This window comes from Aquila chrysaetos, chromosome 1 (genome assembly GCF_900496995.4).
Source record: "Aquila chrysaetos chrysaetos chromosome 1, bAquChr1.4, whole genome shotgun sequence".
Classification (NCBI taxonomy): Eukaryota; Metazoa; Chordata; class Aves; order Accipitriformes; family Accipitridae; genus Aquila; species Aquila chrysaetos.
In genome coordinates, this window is record NC_044004.1 from 81662132 (window position 1) to 81674495 (window position 12364).

A 12364-nucleotide genomic window follows, 5' to 3' on the forward strand; every position below is an offset into this window, starting at 1 on the left:
TTTCAACCAAAGCAGCTCCTAGCTACACTGTTAAATCAGATCACTCTCTTCTTGTTCTGCTCACATATCGCAGCCAGATTAAGCTAAGGGCCATTATCTTGCCTATAGACAGTAAGTGCTAGGAAAATTTAATTTGTAATTAATCTACCCCTGAAGCGTAACTTGTTTTTCTCATCATCTTAGCTTACACCATTAGTGCAAAAATGGTGTTTGTGGTCATTGAATGACGCACTAGGACTCAATTTGAACACTGTTAGTTAGCTCAATGATTTACTTTGAGAATGTCACAAGCTGACTAGATGCTTCAGAAAGATGCAGTTTCTTTATCATATATAGTCCTCATCTATACCATCTGTTCAGTTCTTCATAGCTACAGACACAGTTACCATAGTTAAGGAAGCATTTACAAACGTTAATCAAATTATTTATTTGACAAATTGTTCCTAATCCTAAACAGAGGAAATAATAGGTATCGAAAATATGTGTTAGGATAACTGGTCAATTAATCTATGGTGCTAACAGTGCATCTCTTTATAGGGCAGAGGAGATAGGAAAAGTTAGCTCTGAAAACAAACCATCACCTAGCTAGCATGCAGTATGTTGTTCACTGCGAATCTAGCGCATGCTGTTTACAGCTCTGAAATCACAGCGGGCAGGCAGCTGCCACTGCAGCCTTGCCCAGACCAGGGAGAGAAGACCTGGCCCATCGGTCCGTGTCTGCAACACCATCACGTTCTGGGGTACGTTTTGGAAGAGCACACAAGCTTCATGTCAGTGGAAATAACAGGGCTGTTTTTACAGTTGGTTTGCCTGCCAGGACAAGCTGAATTTCCCCAATTCCAAAGTTATGATTTAAATTCTTTCTGACCACATAAAGAATCAATTCAGAAGCCTGAAATAAGTTATATACAATTTTTTAGCCAACAAATAACCATGAAAAGCAATTGTATAAATCAAGTCTTTGAGAAATTTTCTTCTTTGTTACTGCTCACCAAATTCAACTCAAACATATAGGGTAGTACTTCTCCATTTTTAGTAATTTCTGAAACAATTTATTAAAGCACACTAGGAATTCCTAAAATATTTCAGTCAACAACAGTGCAAGTTCCTGTATCACACAATGAGTATATAATGTCTTCAATTTGTTATTTACTTTTATCCTACTTACCAGTGTAAGCCTCAATTGATTGGTCAGGCCTGGATGTTTGGAATCACGGCCTAACATCTCCAATCTATCTCATAAAATCTCACCAAATAACTTTTAGAAGAGAGAAGGGAAAATAACATCATACCTGAGATTGTGCATTAATATTGGCTCCTTCCTTAACCAGAACTTTGACAACTTCAGCTTGTCCTGCTAAGGATGCAATGTGCAGGGCTGTATTCCCTTTCTGTTATAGGGAGGGAAAAAATGAAAGACATTACCATTCTTCAGGAATAATTTCAACCAGCAGTTATTTATAACATTCATTTTTTGAGTACAAATCTACCTGACAGTTCCAGGATGCTTGATAAACATCACAGGGGATAGAACTGGTAGTTGCAGCCATGAGGATTTCTTGAGTGGTTGTGTAACACTAACATCCTAACAAAACTTTTGAGTGAAATTATGGAATGGGATTGGGGCATGGGACAAGCTTCTAGGCAAAGTTTAGTAGGGGCTAACAAGTTTTTTCCTTCAGATCCAGAGATCATGTCCTGTAGAAGGTAGCTGAAATCTAGAAGTCCTAGAATTCAAGCTGTGAATCACATGTAAAATGAGATTTCCCAGTAGAAGACACAAAAGGAAGATCTGACTGTTAAGTAACAGAAACCAGCCTTTTAAATGCAGAAGAGAAATATTTTTTTCCCTTCTCTAGTTGGCATAAAATTAAAATGCGTATTTTTGAAAGGCGTTAACTTTAAGTAAAGGGATGCACTGCACAACAAAAATAATCTCTCACAAAACAGCAGCAGTGCAGTAGACCACTACTTTTATAAGAGCTTTGTATTTTTCCAGGCCAATTTCTCATCCTGGGAGCAATATTTAAATGGCTTTATTAAAGAATCAAGGTTCATAACACCAGACCAAAACCCCAAAGTCCTATCTAGAACCTGGGGGTTCTACCAACAGCTTCACTGACAGGTGACTTAAAGATGTTTTTTGAAGGAGGGAACTTGTTTATCCATCAGTGATGGAAATCACAACTTCAGCAAGAGGCTCTCTGAGCTGAGGACCAGTGTTAACCTTGATGGAGATCCTGCGCATCAGAAATCATAAAAAATAAGAGAGTGCCACAGGGACACGGTGGTGGTAACTAAATGCAAACGCTGAGGACAGCCAGCCAAACGAGACACTAGGAGACAAACATTACATTGTTCAAGCCAACAAATCTGGCCCATCACAAGGAAATCAGCACCCATAGACAAACACCATACTGATTGAATGTTTTGGACACATGCATGCACCTGCCTGTGGAAAGGCTGAAGGCAAAACAACTTATCACACAGGTGTGTTTTCCGTCGTACTCTTGGCTCTGAATGTGATACAGTCAATTACCAGTTTTCACAGATTTGAAAAAGATCTACTATTTTGAGCTATATTCACTCTTTGTATAATGGTGACCTGTCATTAGAAATAATGAAAAATCTGGCATTTCTATAACCTTTTAATGCTTTCCCTGTAAACAGATTGTACAAAGAAGATAAACCTTCACTTACTACCGATGAGCTTCAGTAATGAACATAGACCCACAAGCCATAAGTGAAATAACATTTTAAATAACAGTGAGGTATTTATATTATTGTCTTATTTTGTACTTTTTTTTTTTCCTGAATTTCTCCCATGTAATTGACTTTTTATTTTTGTGAATAAACTTACAGACACACTTGAATTACCTTAGTGGCAGAATCCACAGCCGACCCTCTTTCCAATAATTCTTGTACCAGTCCCACATGGCCTTCTTTAGCCGCCAGGTGCAGAGCATTGAGTCCATTCTGTAAGCACAAGGGCCATATCAATTACAAATATCAGTTCTGAAGATACACATTCCTACCTTACCCTAGTATAAGAAGAAGATTAGTAGCTGGAATACTATTACATCTCTTAGCTGACTGTCTACATAAGTCAGATACTTTGGACTTGGCTATTTAAGCCAAGGCACTGTGTGACAAACTTCTCCAATAACATTTTTCTCATAGCAACAAAGACATCAAAACAAATCATATTTTGCAAGTATCCATAAGAGATTCCTTCCTTTCTGTTCCGCATTTCCCCAGACTACTACCTTGGGTATCTCCACAAAGCCCATTATTACAAAATTTGAGTGCATATCTGCCTTCTCTTTACTGTAACCTTATCTAGCGCGACTGAGGTATTTTCAACACAGAGAAAACACAGGACTTAGACAAATTTACACAGGATGTGTCTATTCAGTCACGATTATTCCAGGCTGATGTAGCTGTCCTGAACCCTGGACTCACCTCCTCTCTTCTGGGATAACTGGTATCAAACGGAAAACCAAAAGCACAACTAGGACAAAATGGCTGTCGATTACATGTGGCTTGCAAATTATATTGATCCTTGACTTAGTACCTCTGCTGGTTTTTGATGAGCAAGTCTTCACTAAACTTTGAGGTTTTGTAACCTCATTCAAAAAGGAAAAGAAAATTAATGAAATAAGAGCTAGGATTTTCAAAAAAAGCAACCTAAGAAAGTTAGCATCTAAATCCTTTTCACATTAAGTAGGAGTATGATACTCTATCTCTTAGAAATTCCAGCCATGGAAACCATATCTCCCTCTTCCTAGCATCCCTACTCCACCCAAGGGTAAAATATAAAATGACAGTCTATTGTAGCTGAATTGCCAACCTATTTTTCACAATCCTATGGTAATTTTCATGGTACATCAGGCAGGTGACAGCAACAGATACTGCCATTGCCCTCCAGCATTCTCCTGTTTTCCATATTGCAAGCATCATAAGCAATACTCAGGTATTTGAGTAACTTGCAGCAAGTTTAGCACTGTGTAATTTTTATCACTTTACTTGTCTCTATGCAGTTCATACTCATTTAAATTGCAAAATAAACAAGCAGCTTTCTGGTCTTTTATTTGTCCATCCACAGAGGCAGTTCAAGCTTGTAATTCCCAGTAGGATTTTAAAGCACTTAGCACTTCACTGGAGGCATTTAATGGGAATGGGTCCAATGGCTGCAGACACAGCAATCCAAATGCATTTCTGAAGTAACTCCATTTAATTCTACATTCACGTAAGCCGCTCAGGCAGATTTTGTGGTCAAATTCAGAAGCGTAGCTACCAGAAAAGCAAAGGAACTGAAGGAAGACTACATTCACAAGCTGCCAAAAGAAGAAGAATACCCTTACGCAGCCTAGTAGTTAGGAAACGTTGATGAGAAATGTGGTTTCAAATCCCGCTGTGCGGGTAAGGCAGCAGCAACCAGATCTTCCCTATTCCAGAGGAACACTCTTACTACTGAGCCGCAGAGCCCAAGGGTGGCAGTAGTGCCGTGCCCTGGACCAAGGATAGATTCTTAGCCAAAATTATGCGGTGAGGTTGACCATAATGATCAAGATGAGGAACGCTGTACATGCCAGTGAATTTTTTGCAGGCTGAAACCATTTCATAAAGCTCTAATCTTCCTTGGTTTTTAATCTCAGCTGAGTATTAAATAACCATAATTACTACCTACAGCGGTTGAAAGCTTTGAAATAGTATTTTGTGGGGAAACACATAGTGTTCTTCTCATGGTTTGAAAACAAAGACCTGTTCTCATATCTAATCTCACAGACTCAGTCATCAACACTTTCTAGGAGAGTATGAACGGTAACTTTGACTCCTTACAGTTGTACACAACTGATGTATTGCTGTGACATGTTATTAACCTCTTTCACTCTCTGTGAGCAGACTGAAGTCACCAAACAGCAGAGAACCAGCAATATTGCATGGCCCACACAAATTATGTGCACACACATGCCTCGGAATACAAAAAGTTGAGGGCAAACGTCTTTTTTTAGTTTACCATATGCCAAGGTATGGAGAAAGCAAGGCTCGTCTCGCTGCTTAATCAGCAGCATTCTCTTAAAATACCTGTATTCATACATCTAAGACACATATCTAATGATACCACATTAAGCAGCTGAAAGCTAATATAGTTGCATAGATTAGATGAGTTTCTTTGAAACATGTGACTCTTCATATTCATTAAAACTTAAGCAAAATGAATACATGAGGTCCAGTAAAAAGGTTACAGAAAGAAACTATAGCCTAAATACAGTTCCTACTGTACACATTCAAATTCCCTAATTCCTTAAATAAAGTAAGCTGCGGCAAGCAGCAGCAGAAGCAAGCACTGCACTTTAAACGTTGAGGGCCAGCACGACTGAAGCCTTAAAGCGAGCTTTGTTCCTCCATAATCAAAACCAATGCTGTAATTATTTCTCAACCCACATGGCTGATCCATGCTACTTATGATGACGGAAGCTCAGATTTAATCTATGCAACTCCTCCGTTCCTGTCAACTGGATTCTTGTATTTTAGAACAACAAAGGTTTCTGACACTTCCCTTTTTCTCTCCCATGCCTACCAAAAAACTTTGGGGTGGGGAGATGAAATTACTTGTCTGCTAAGCAAAACTCTACAGCATAGGGACTGCTCCTGCCCATAAAGCATACGTATACCATAACTACCTTTCTTTGAGAGGCTCATTTGTAATTCTAACTCTCATAGAAGAACACAATACTAAACCTCCCAAGCTTGGTTCTTCAAGTGTTTCACTGGAGAGCCCGATTTCCCTCAGTTCTTTCTCTCCTCTACCACTGAGCTAGAGGCATCAACGTTTTGTATCCTGTAGAGTGCTACAAACGTGCACACATACCACTACTGCTCACAGCACTTACAGTGTCACCCTACATATTGTCACCTCACCAGAAAAGCCCACAGATTTCTTGTACATCATAGAAATCACCAACCTTTTCTAAGCTACTCAAAAGTCAGTCACTTTTTTTCCTCATAAGACAGGCACTAAGTCTCACTGATGTTGTCTGAAAATCAGCCAAGGAAGTCCATGCTACTTCTGCCTTTGCATTCAGTTGCCTTATGGAGCGATCCTCACGGAATGGAAGTTCTTTAGCTGCTGCCCGGTTCAGCATCGATCATGCTGTGCCATTTACTCCTTCTGGGACATCATCCTGATCGCTGCTACATCCAACAGCAATAATGGCTTATACTATTCCTGCCTAACCCTGTTATGCCAAAGCAAACTGACCCCACGGAAAGGCAACTTCTTGGCAGAGCTCAGGAGAGAGCACGGCATGGAAGCATGACCACCAAGGGAGGGCAAGGCCAGGATTGCTTCTTCTGTAGTGGTATTGACTTATTAAAAAGACAAAATGCAGCTGCAGCAGATGTCTAGCATTACTGCAGCTTCACTGACAAACTGCCTACCTAAGCTGCAATATGGGCACAGTGCGAGCTTTTACACCCTCCCTTCTAAGCTCAGCTGTGACAGGTATAGAAAATAACCTGGTAGTCCTAGAAAGTTTTACTTACCTTCTGCTGATGAGACTTAGTAAGAAGTATAAGGAACATAAAAATGTATAGATGGGGGAAAAAAAGTGCTTGAAGGAAATGGGGAAAAATTCTTTATACCAGTGAACATTTGCTTGCGTTACTTCAGTATATAATGATCTTGGCACTAAAAAAAACAACCTTTGTTAATTATGATGATTCTTACTTCCCTAAAGTTTACTTTTGTTTGAAGGTATTCATTAAGCACTTACTATCTTTAATAACATTAGGAAGCAAGAAAGTATATTAACAAAATTAACCCTCTTTTTTCCTTCACACTAAGAGTCTGACTCCTTATAACTCCCATTGACTCTGATGAAAGTTGGGATGCAACACTTTTCTGGAAGATTTGCCAACAATTGAGTTTCTAATTACTCTTGCCTTTGCCACACAAGGTTAGAAATGCATTCAAGCAACTCACAGAAAAAACACCATGAAAGTCAACAAAAATAAAACAATACAAAAATCTATTTTTTTAAAGTTTTGACATTCTCTTGAATCATGAAATTTAATACACTTATATGAAGTCCCTTCCACTGATGCTGTGTTCACAGGCTTGTACACGTACCAACAGGCCAACAGCAAAGCTTAAGTTACAAACACAATGAAAATTAAAAAGCTATTATGACTAATTCTGCGTGGTCATACTAACTCCTTTAAATGTTTTGCCAGAGTTAAGAAGGCATCTGCACTCACCAGTAGAGGCTGAAACTAAAAAGCAATATCATAGTCTTTGTTGAAGTCAAATACTTTTCTCCATCTCTTTAATAGATGTCAGTCTAAGGTTGCTGCAAACTCTCCTCTGAATAAATCTCTCGGGGAAGTAAAAAGTGCCTGTGGTCAACCTCTTTTCAAGAAGGATTTGGGAAAGGGCACATTAGAGAGCTAGGCATGGCCATCTCAAGTTTGATGGTGGACGGTTGAAAAAAGAAAAATAATTTCAGATTACGAAAATTCTCCCTTTATGTTGCTTTATAGCCTATGGATTCATGAAAATGAATTAACCTTCTGAGTGACATCAACATGTGATACTGTCGACCTCATTATGACTACAGTGCTACTTCAGTCTATAGTTAGCACTACTGGGAGTGTTAGCTGCTTTCCATTTGGATTAAATGAGGAAGTAATTAATAGCTGGTGCTCTGTCTCGCTGTAACTGAAGCAATAAAGACACCGATCAAATTATAAAGAAGCCAACAAAACAAGAGCAAAAGCCAAACAAATCTAAGTTTTAAAGAGCCTGGGAGCTGGAGGCCCCCCCCCCAAAACTACCTAATATTTCAATCCTTTTCTGTTCAAGGTGTCAGACTTCACATACGTTCCTTGTGAATACAGAAGACTTCTTCAAAACAAATGCCGAAATCCATCAGTTTTTTCCTTTCAAGAAACTCTATTACCATGAAAACTGACAAGCCTCCAAAGACAAGATGGGGAAACATTACTTTATATTGCCTTTTGGATTACCAGTTCTGTTTCAAAACAGATCAGACAGCTGATGAACCCTTAGACTTGTCAGATTTTGGGGTCTAACTTCTGCTAGAACTGTGGGGTGCACAAATGCATACTGTAAAATTAAAGTTCATTTTGCTTGTCAACATTTTGAGTATTGATTCAGAAGCAAGTTGTTTTCTCTTACTACATGAACGAGAAATAGTAACCACATCCTAAAATATCTACATTTGAAACATAAGGAAAAAAGTTTTAAAGGAATCAGAGATTTCCAATGGCTATCGGTTTTTCATCCTATAAAATACCAGTCATTAGATTTTTTAAAGGGACTGTTTTTAAAACAGAGGAATTTTGTCCCCTGACATTTCTAACTCTCTCCAGAAATAAAGAAATGATTTATAATTTTCAGAATAGATGATGGCAATTGAACTCAGATTAAAGTGAGCAATTCCATAGTAATTTACCTTGCTATGAAGGTAGCATTCAACAAAGCATATTTAAGCAATAACTAATTATTAACTGCATAACTATATTAATAACTAACTAATCCCTGTATTCTGTATAACCAGAAACATTAAGTTCCGTCAGATTTTTGAAACAGTTAAACTGGGGAAATACTTTGATTATCTATAAAGACAGATCTCTATGAAAACTTAGGATCTGAGAAACAAACACTAAAACTGAAGAAAGCAAACATTTTCTTGTCTCATCTCCGTGCAGGAAAGCTTACTCTTAACATTATGTACTGGTTTCTGAGATGGGATCTAGTCTAAAAATAGCATTATACTGAGGAAAAAAAAAATCCTGCATATACAAGGCTTCATTTTTGAAAGAGCATTCAGATATATCACTCTTAAAAACAAAATACACCTCCAGTGTTTTGCACAGTGTGTTAGCTTTTCCCCTTAGACAGCTGGAACAGAACCACAAAGACACCCCATTCAAACCCCTTGGAGAAGGAGGAATAACTCTAAGGCTGCAGCAGCAGCTGCCATGGCTTATTCACCATTCCCTAACCTCTAGAAGAGGAGTTTGCTCCCACTCCTAATAAAATTTACAATACACCAGTGATGCTTAATCAATAGAAGCTGAGTGTCTTAGTTATCAACAAGCTTTGTAAGCAATTTTATAGGGCACCAGAATCAGAGTTTGCAAGAAGCTGAAGTGCCTGTTCGTGCTCAATGGATTGTGAAGGCTAAGAAATTGGGCTCGCTAGTCCTGATGAGGTAGGATGCCCATCTCAGTTCATTCTTTGTACCTGGGAACTCACGTAGAGTAATCAATGTCTTCAGAGAAACAGATTAGCCAGTGCACAGACAGAAGTTTTTCCTGGCTACCAGGGCTGAGACAATCCAAAATAGAGATTAATTTTATTCATAGATCTGAAGGGGTTATTTTAGCATTTTTTTGTTTTGTACTGTTTGTCAAGAGCTCAAAACACTTCATACAGTCTAGAAAATTCCTGAGTTAACTCAACCCAGATGTCAGGTAAAATTACTTCATTAAATCACGTTAATATGCAATTTTTCTGTTCTGCACACTAGTCAACCACTTTTTTCTACCCTAATAAGTGCAGGTATAAGTCCGGCTTTGATCTTAACCACAGTGCAAATCCACAGACCCTGAAAGTTGGTGGTCGTGCCATCTATCATCCAGGAATACTGTATCCATTTCAAGCCTCTAAGAAATTACACAGCATCTATTCTAAAGTTTGCATTCATCTGGCTCTGATTTCACCTGTACAGTACAAAAGGAGCTCTGCCAGCCAGCTGCAAATGGGAAGCACTTTCCACAGAAGATCAATCTGAAACAATCCTAGTCATATTCCTCTCAGAGCAAGCAAGAGAATATGAACACTGGAAAAAAATTTGTAACGTTTCCAAGTAATCATCATATTAACTGTGCTCTGTCCTGGGGGTGATCCTTTTTGTTAATATTGGTGCTTATAAGCAAAACATAAAATTTGCTGGATCTATTTGAATATAAGAATTTGTGTCTAGATTTACTCTCACCTAACTGGGGAACTTGAAGTTTGCCAGGTTGTGTCCCATGTAACTCAGCAAGTGTTTTCCTCGACAGTAGGTCTTTCAATGGAAACTTTCTTCTAGAGAGTATAACAAGATTCTTTCTATATGTTTTCAATAAGCAGCACATGGAAAGCCCCAGTTCTTACCCTGCTCACCATTAAATTCCTTGGCACAGGCAACAGAACTGCTCTCACTTTTGTGTCCTAACTTGCATTTGACACATGCCTACTTGAATCATCTGCAGCTTTTCTTCAGCAGGGAAGGTAATGTCTCAAAATATTTTAGATTATTTCATTTCTTATTCTTCCATCTACCCTTTTTCCAAAAATAAATAGTGGCCACAATTGTGGGTTTTATAATTAGTTTTGACATTTATCCAGCCTGAATGTCAGCATATAAGTATCAGAAAAGGAGCAAGGAATTTTATGGAGGCTTTCTCGGTGATATAGATAACATTTGGATAGTATAAAGCTCCAGTTCAGGAAAACAGCCTTCTTCAGACTAGCACTTAGCTGCATACTTAAATTAAATTAACTAGAACTTAAACACAGTTTTGAAATTGAACATGTAGCTAATTTTCCACAGTATTAAGGACTTGGAGATCTTGAGAACACCAAGAAACTTTGAAAATCTATCCCTCACACCCTGGATTCCTATGCCAGGGCTGTCTCTCTGTGCACCTGTGCCCGAGCCCCCAGGCAACGCGACACAGCACAGCTTACGTGCTGTCCACGCTAGGTCTCCCTGCAGCAGCTTGGGCACCTCACACCACGCACCGCCTCCTGCCTGCAGTCTTCTCCTGGTCCCATGTGGTGCACCATATCCCAAAGACACAGCGTGCACGTGTTTGTTTTCTCTGGGTGAAAGTTCCTGAAATAACGTGAATTCTGTACCACAGGCTATAAAAGAAGAGGGATTTTTTTAAATTATTTTTTTTAGCACAACGCCACGAGTAAGTTGTGCACAATATGGCTCACGGCCTGAGACAAGGCTTACAGGATCCACCTTTGCTCAGACATACTGGGGCGCTACGAGGAGCCGCAGCACGCCCAGCGCAGGCTTTCCCTGCTGCATGAAGAGAGTGGTCCCTGGACTACTCCCAGGTCTCATCTCAGAGAAAACCAGCTGCTGTATGTCAGAAGGAGCCCGAGAGCCAACTAATACACGTACAGCGTGGATGACTAGGGAACCAGGACTCAGGGGTGAAACTGGGGAGGCAGGTCATGAGTGAGCATAGGCACACTCGTTATGTTCCCAAATGTAGCCAAAGCACAGGAGTTTTTCTTATAATTGTTCTGTGCAAGGATATGGGAGTATAACCAGGGATGCTACACCAACACCACCTTTCATGAATAGTTGTTATTCACAGAACCCCTGCCCAAGACAGATAGCACAGTCAATGTATGTTGGGGCAGCATGTTCACAGTCTTCTCCTCTACTCCCAACCTTTCCCTGAATAGCCGCATCTTTTTACCAGGAACTCCTCTTCCACTGTTAGAGTCAAACAGAACAAACTGTGCTGCCAATGAGTTGAACCTGACGCTGTAGGCTGTGAAGGTGAACAGTCTCTGAAATTTCTATTTAGACAGTGCACTGAAATTTTAGCCCATCTCATGATGCATGAGTTACAAAACAGAGCCAAAGTGACATTTCTATTGAATGATTTACTGATTTTAATGTTGTTTAAAAACAACTTTTAAGTGATTTTACTTTCAGAATTCATAGCCACTGTCCAGTCAGTGGTCATTTTGATTAAATCTGGCTAAGAGTTAGGGGAAAGCTGGACACCACGCAGCCTGAGCTTTCAAGTCTGCCTTCAAAGAAATGCCATGGATTTCACTAGAATGTCAAGACTTTTTTCAGGACTGATGCAGACACTTACTTGCGTATTTATTTTAAGTCACAGTTACAGTCCTATTAAATTTGATGGTGCTAGTCACCTAAATAAGCGTTGCAAATGTAGGTCCCTAGACTATGAAGCAAGAGTAATTGGATTTATATGACAGACTTACAAAAGAGCTAAACTAAAACATTCTATCACAGTACAGTCATATCAATAGTGAAACTTAAACTGTATTTTTACAGCAGTAATAACTTTTCAGAAAAGGAAGGTAGTATTTTAAGCAGAAAATTTAAGTGTCTTTTATAAAAATACATAAAACAATTCATGTTATTGTTAAGATCAACCAATGAAAAAACATATTTAAGCTTACACTTTTCTGAAACAAGGTAAAGAAATCTGGCTACTCTCTAACCATCTGAGGGTAACCAGAATTGCATTGCTAATGCAAGTGAGGTACAAGATTTTAATCTGCTTGGAC

At 39.1% G+C, this 12364-nt stretch overlaps 1 protein-coding gene across 1 annotated transcript in view; it reads right to left on the reverse strand.

The window, feature by feature from the left end:
• The window catches only part of ANK2 (ankyrin 2), a 266851-nt gene that overhangs the window by 147643 nt on the left and 106844 nt on the right, over nt 1–12364 (reverse strand). Inside the window, exons 3-4 of the mRNA XM_030020810.1 lie at nt 2878–2976; nt 1293–1391 (exon numbers count right to left, since the gene is read on the reverse strand). Of these exons, the coding sequence (XP_029876670.1) occupies nt 1293–1391; nt 2878–2976 (198 nt within the window). The remainder of the gene's footprint in view (nt 1–1292; nt 1392–2877; nt 2977–12364) is intronic.